This window comes from Fragaria vesca, linkage group LG5 (assembly GCF_000184155.1).
Source record: "Fragaria vesca subsp. vesca linkage group LG5, FraVesHawaii_1.0, whole genome shotgun sequence".
In the NCBI taxonomy this organism is placed as follows: domain Eukaryota; kingdom Viridiplantae; phylum Streptophyta; class Magnoliopsida; order Rosales; family Rosaceae; genus Fragaria; species Fragaria vesca.
Window position 1 is genome coordinate 19,159,043 of NC_020495.1, and position 6,902 is coordinate 19,165,944.

The following is a 6,902-nucleotide window of genomic DNA, read 5'->3' on the forward strand; positions in this document are numbered from 1 at the left end:
CGTTGAAGGTCATTAAAACTAAATTGAACTTTTGAAAGCCTTAACAATCACCAAATCATATGAAATTTTGTAGAGGTGATCTACTCATATAGACCTAAGATATGAACGGTGGAGATGTAAAATTATAATCGGGAAGTTGGTGTAATGTCCTATCCCTATAAATGGCTTAAAATAGGGATCCCTCGTTGGAAGGGCCCTGTGAGATATATATTACAAATTATAAACAATACACAATATGAAACTTATAATAGTTAGATACCGAATGATAGGTGTTCTTTTGTTGTCGGATAGCAAATCAAATGCTACAACTAGATTATCATGAGTCATACTTGCAACCTCATACTTACGAAAGCAAGTTGTCACATTTCCACCGGGCCAAATGGTACCGGGCAAGTATATAATTTGCTTAGCTACCAAAAGTTGGAAATGAATTTAGAACCGATAATTCTAACGTTTCACTTGGTTCTTAATTTTTTTTTTCTTCATCCCTGCATGTTCTTCAACGAATTTAGATTGTCCTTCAATGAATTTATATTTCACGACAATTGAAGACTAGAGAGGCAAAACAAAAACAAACAAACAAACAAAAACACAGAGGCTAACAGAGGTCCAACTATAGTATCTGGCACAAATTTACAGCAATCATGACCAAGAATAGAGCGCCTCTATCATCGTCAAATAAAAATGAACAATAACATCCTGCGAAAAGAAAATAGTAACAGTCGAACCTCAACCTCAAAGTGGAAAGAAAATAGTGAGAGTAATAAATAAGTAAAATAATTAAAAGAATCTGAGGAGCGAGAACAAAGACATAGCAGAGACCACAAAGGGGTTGCTTCATGACCACCGTGTAGCAAAGAAAAGGCAAGAGACCAAGTAAGCAAGCTTGCCAATTTGTCAGTAGTTCAAAAATGGGCAAAGCATTGCAGCTACCAAAGCTAGCAAATTGCACCTTTCCCTTAGGTCTCTCTAAGCATCTTTTGCCTCTCCCAAATGTGGTAGCAGCACCCTTGTTTTTTAACTTTTTAATCTTCAAGATGCAGCATTAGAAATATCTTTGCTGGATCTGTTGTATTTCATGTGACTCTTGACCATATCACCAGCAGCCATGGCGGATAGGAGGCTGAGTTCTCCGGCCAGTACTGAACCGGCTATAATGGTGGCCAACCTCCTCGAGTTTGATCCAGGGGACCCTTGGCTTGCACCTTTTACGCCAAGCATATTCAAGCAAGCAGATTGAGATGCAAGTTGAGTCCCACCACCAATTGTACCAACCTGGCAAACAAAAGTTTATCGAGTTCAGACTCAGTATCACTGCTCAAACTGTGGTATAACTAAGCACACAATATTCATTTACCTCGATACAAGGCATTGTGATGGAAGCATGAATGTCCTTCCCGTCATTGATGGATACAATATTCGTTAGACAGTGAGAACTCTCAACATTCTGTGCAGGATCTTGGCCGGTGGCTATAAATATTGCAGATACAATGTTGCTGGCATGGGCATTATACCCACCCACAGTTCCGGCCATGGCAGTACCTACAAAGATCTTATTCTGCTGGAGTTGTACCAGCTTAGACACGTTCGTTTTCAACACTTCTTTGATCACCTCTTCCTTGATAACTGCTTCGCAAACAACTGATTTGCCACGTCCTAGAATCCAGTTTACAGCTGCAGATTTCTTGTCCGAACAAAAATTTCCTGTGGCGATTGAGTAACACAGTGACTACATGTTGACTGACTTGCAAAACACATTTACCGAAAAATTGAGAGAAAATTATTCAACCACAAATGAAATGACTTGTGTAATGTCCAAATACACATATAACAAGCCTGACCGAGAAAAAAAAAATGAAGAGGAATTTTCAACTAGTGTGCAGGTCAGAAAGACGGTGGATCACTTAACATAACAAATAACAATTGTAAATACAAAGAGAACCAAAATGCAAATTCTATTACAATAAGATGTAGTGTCCCATAGAAAGTTTGACACGAATGGCACAATCACATTAATATTGATCCATCCAACACATTTTTCTTTGTCTCTCAAAGAGAAAATGTAATGCATAAATGATCATGCTTCTTGAAAAGGTATGTCCCTATGATAGAGTAGACTTTGTTTCTGTTTGTTTTGAGATCTAAATTAAACAACCTTTATATTGATCCTGGCGAATAGAAAGCATGATGCTGATTTCTCACAGTAACTTCACAGTCAAATAATGCTATTTTCATCGAAATATCAACAAGATGTCCTTGTAACAGAGCACAACATCACCAGAACATTCAGATTATCCATGTATCCATGGGAAGTACATTCAGATTATTAAGGCCCTTTTCATCAAACGGAGCCACACCCTTAAGTTAGTCATAACTTATAAGAGTCAAGTATTCTAAAAAGTAGTGAGAGTTCATAATATCCATCCGCAATATCACTACAGAAGAGAAATAAACTAGTATTTTGCAGCATGACACTTAAGGTAGAATTTTTACATATATGCCTTCTAATATTGTCTCAAAAAGAAAAGAAAACTCATTGTGCAGATCACTCATCCTAGAAAGGTCACATTTAACCCCAAAAGGCTTCGATAGTAAATTTTGTTAAGAAAGACCAGAATCCTCTATGTTTCTTCGACCATCTAAATCCAAATAGTAAATTTTGTTCAGCCTCTATTGACGCTTCTTTTTCCAAAACATACTTATAAACGGTACCAAATCCAGCTTAGCTCTAATTTACTTCTTCTAGACACATACATTCAATCATAAGCTGCAGAAGTAGGAAAGAGGAAGGGGATCTACACACACACATGGAGGTGCCTTGGGGGAAGAAGGGGAGGAGGATGAAAAAAAGAAATCCATGAAAGAAAACAAATCAGAATATACTCAAATCTATTTTATCAAAAATAGCTTACAAGTTACCAATTAAAAAGTATTCAATGAGATTTCAAATTCAATATAAGCTGAGATTAATAGTTATCTAGATATCAATAATTCAATATGCAATATATTGAATCTAAATAAGATGCAGTGACTATGAAGTATGAGCTACTGATTTCTTTTTTATCTACCTGTAAAGATCACAAAACCAGTAAAAGTGTTGATGACAACAGAAAACCACTTCACCCAAATTCCTAGTCAACTATGTATTGTAACAATATGTACAATGAGCATAAACAAATTAAAGTTATAAATTGAAGCCGACAATTGGTACTATGAATTTAAAAAATATTCATGGGAGACATAACAATATTCAGTAAACCAGACACTACTTATCTATTAAAAAAACATATTGAAAAAGAAAATAATAAAAAAAAAAGCCAGACTATTCCAGAGGGAAATGAGGAAGAACTGACCAGATATGCCGATAACCTCCATATCAGGAAAGTCGTTTTGCAGATAATCAAGGACATTCTGAACCCCTTTGGAGACCATATTCATCCCCATGGCATCACCTGTGGTGCAATTAAATCTTACGTGGAGCGTCATCCCAGAAAGAGAAGGAAATATGCTCTGTAGCCTCGCAAATCGACTTGATCTGCATCCAAATTAACATTTCAATAGAAATCCTCGCAACTGATACACCCACCCTCTTTCACTATGTAAGTGAGCCTAGCCAGAAAACTACTCCCTTTATTTATCTAGCATTTTGAATCTTAAATCCAAAATCCATTATCCATGCATTAACAATGACATCACTGAAATCATGCATAAAAATCCAATCCCAAGAACTCAGAAAATTCCAACACCAAAGTATAAAAGTACAATTGAAATTCAGCAAAAAAACAAAAAAATTAATAATAATAATAAAGAGACGAAAGAACGGACCTATTGAAAACGACGGCGAGAGTATCAAAATTGGCACGGTTCTCCAAGTAGCATAAGAGATCGCAAGCTCTGACGGCAGAGGCAAACTTGACCACCGGAGCTCTGGTCATGCCGTCCCTATAAACCCGGGAGTCAGCCCCACCGGAGAGGAGAATAGCCTTGCAACCTCTGTTCATGCTCGCCACAAGGCACCCCTCCGTCGTCGCCATTGGCACCATGTACTCGAACCCGTCGAGCAACAACGGCCCGGCGATTCCCACCGGAATCTGCACGTATCCGACCGGCGACTCGCAGCACTGCCCTAGAATCGAGCCGTAATCGAATCCTTCCAGAGGCAAACCCTGCAGCGACCTCCCGGTCGTTCTCTGGAGCCACTCGCGCCGGATCACCGCCGCTCTCTTGCAGTCGCCGAGCTTCGATTCTAGCGAGTAGGACGGAACGTCGCCGTTTAGAACGGCCTGGATGATCTCCTCGTCCTCCTCGGAGCACAATGCCGGGTCTGCGTCGACGAATTTCGCCGGAACGATGACGTCGTCGTCGGCATCGTCGTCGTCCCAGGCGTCGTCGTAGTGGGAGGCGCGTGAGATGAAGGACTGGACGAAGTCGATGCCGAAGAAGCCGAGGAGGTAGATGAAGGAGGCGATGAGGGAGAGAATGGCGGCGAGCTCGGAGAGGTTGACGACGTGGAGCGGCGTGGAGGTTCGGATCTTGTCGCGCCAGCGGTGGAGGAGGTAGTACGCCACGGAGAAGAAGAGAGTAAAGAACACGGCGTTCGTCAGATACAAAGGCAGCGGCAGCGCGTCGGACGCTTTCGCTCCACCACCGCGTCCTTCTCCTCCTGATGAAGAAGACGACGCTTTGTCATTTCGAGGGTGGGTCCCAGCGTTAACGGCCGTCGGGCGAGGCGGTTTGGGGGACCGACGGCGAGAGTCCATAGCTGTAGGGTTAGAGTAGGAGAATGAGGAAACTAGGGTTAGAGTAGTTGAAAGGGTTTAGGAGAGTGAGAGAGAAAGAAGGAGAGGTGGAATGAGATACGGGTTATACGGCTAAGGAAGCGGAAGGAGAAAAGGGAGTTGGCTTAGGTAGGGATATATGGTTGAGCGGGAAGGAGGCGGATGGTGTGGCAACACGTGTGGTGTGACCACGGACGTATAGCAACACACAGCGGAAGTCTCCCGCGGATGTCCTTTACACTAAGACACAGCCTTCCTTTGGCCGTGGCCTGTTTCTACTCCATGCTCCCACGTATCTGCTTCTTTTTCTTGTGTTATTATTACCTTTCTTTCTCGTATTTTTTCATTTTTATTTTTATTTTTTTATCAAAGACGAGTTTCATTTCGATTGTGCAGATAGAAACATACATCAACAAGTTTATAGTTAAATCAAAAACATAATTGGGAAGAATCAACATTCCATTTAATACACTTACAAACTCGATTCATTATTCATCACTAACTATTCTATAACCAAACTAAACTGCCACCAATAAGTGGCAAACTGACATGAAATGGCAGCTCAAGCCACTGTGTGAGCAGCTTTATTACTCTCCCTAGGGACATAGCCCTAAAATCTTAGCTTCCTCGATCAGACCTTCATAAGCAGTGAAATCTTCAATGGATGAATCCAAAGCAGCAAAAACACACTGTGCATCACCCATTCACCCTCAATATGAAGCCTTGTGAAACCAGCATGTGCGTAGAAAAGAATTCCATGTACTAAAGCCATTGTCTCACATGCTTGAGGACTAATAAAACTAGTGCCTGGATTTTTTTCATTTTGATGCATATCTTTTTTTCGCATAATCAAAGGAAGGGGGATAAGATCAAAAAATAATGAACAATCAATTGGCGCTTCCTAATTTTTGGAAAATAAATAATTAGTGTAAAATTTTCTAAATTAATTTATCGTCAAATACAAATTTGAAACAAATCGATCCTTATCAGATTATGACAAATTTGTCTTAGCTATAACGGAATGAAATCAATGTTTATATTTTTTTGTTGAAAGCAAATCGGTACATTTTTATTGACCAAAGGCCAGAATATTCATTACATATCAATTCGGTGTTATGTACATACATACAAATATTGTGAGGGACGCTCACGACCATATCTAAGATATAGCTACTTATTCATCATATTCACGCTTGCTAATACTAATAAGCATATAAGATATACCACAAGGCATAACCATATGGGCCCGTGAAGAGGCATAGATCCCTAAAAAGGGTTATTGGAAATTGACTGGCTAAAAAACTACTTATAATCATAGAGGCCCAGAGCAGATTGAGCATATATAGTGGAAATCGCAAGGCAATCAAAAAGGAAATTCTCACATAAGTCTCACTAATCTGATTGGATCAGATCCCCGCCGTGCCTCCTCCACTGCATGACACCAATTGGCCACTCTTCATCAACGACGCCAGCCACCACGACTAGCAACACCGCAACTCATGTCGCTCCAGCACGTTACTGCCACAATCTAAGCCCCCACAACTCAAAACCTTAATGAAACGGAAATAATGATTTGGTATACAAGCACCAAACCTAAAAGATTTAAAACCCTAAGTGTCTCCCATACACCAAAATCCTAAGTGACTCGGTTCAAACCAAACCCTAAAATCCCTTCCTCCTCCTCGCAATCGACGCCGATGGCTCCTGCTTACCAAACTATCGCCCTCAAGAACCCTATCTCCATATTTTGTCCACCAAAATCCAACATGTTGTCTGCACCCTCTTTGGGAATGAAATTATTACCATTGATGATGTGATGGCGAGCATGTTGGTCCCTTGCTCTTGCAAGTTCCAAAGCAGTTAACATATCTGATGGGATCTCTGGACCATAAAGAAGGGCTAGGTAGTCCTACCTCGCGGTCAAGCCTCTCAATCCAAAACCACCATGAAGACAATCTGCAACAAGGTTTGGATTCTTGAACGAAAGTTCTAAATTCAGAAGCGCCCAAACAACCTCTCACTACCAGAAGAAAGTCTTTAGCGGACGAAAATAAAAAAATCAGGCCGACGAATTATTTTTTCGTTGGCTAAAGTCCACGTTAGCCGACGAAATTTTCCTTATTC

At 40.6% G+C, this 6,902-nt stretch overlaps 1 protein-coding gene across 1 annotated transcript; it reads right to left on the reverse strand.

The window, feature by feature from the left end:
- Positions 1–1,032: 1,032 nt before the first annotated feature.
- Positions 1,033–4,760, reverse strand: LOC101314281 (3-hydroxy-3-methylglutaryl-coenzyme A reductase 1-like). Its single transcript, XM_004300053.1, has 4 exons — positions 3,826–4,760; positions 3,354–3,535; positions 1,358–1,704; positions 1,033–1,275 (listed from the first exon to the last, which is right to left on the reverse strand). Exons 1-4 carry the CDS (start codon positions 4,758–4,760, stop codon positions 1,033–1,035), a joined length of 1,707 nt encoding a protein of 568 aa, XP_004300101.1.
- Positions 4,761–6,902: the final 2,142 nt, after the last annotated feature.

Coding starts and splice junctions, on each gene's coding strand:
- LOC101314281 (XM_004300053.1), bottom strand. CDS start 4,760: ATGGACTCTCGCCGTCGGTCCCCCAAACCGCCTCGCCCGACGGCCGTT. Junction 1,705..3,353: donor GGAGGTTATCGGCATATCTG/GTCAGTTCTTCC, acceptor CAATCGCCACAG/GAAATTTTTGTTCGGACAAG. Junction 1,276..1,357: donor TCACAATGCCTTGTATCGAG/GTAAATGAATAT, acceptor TTTGTTTGCCAG/GTTGGTACAATTGGTGGTGG.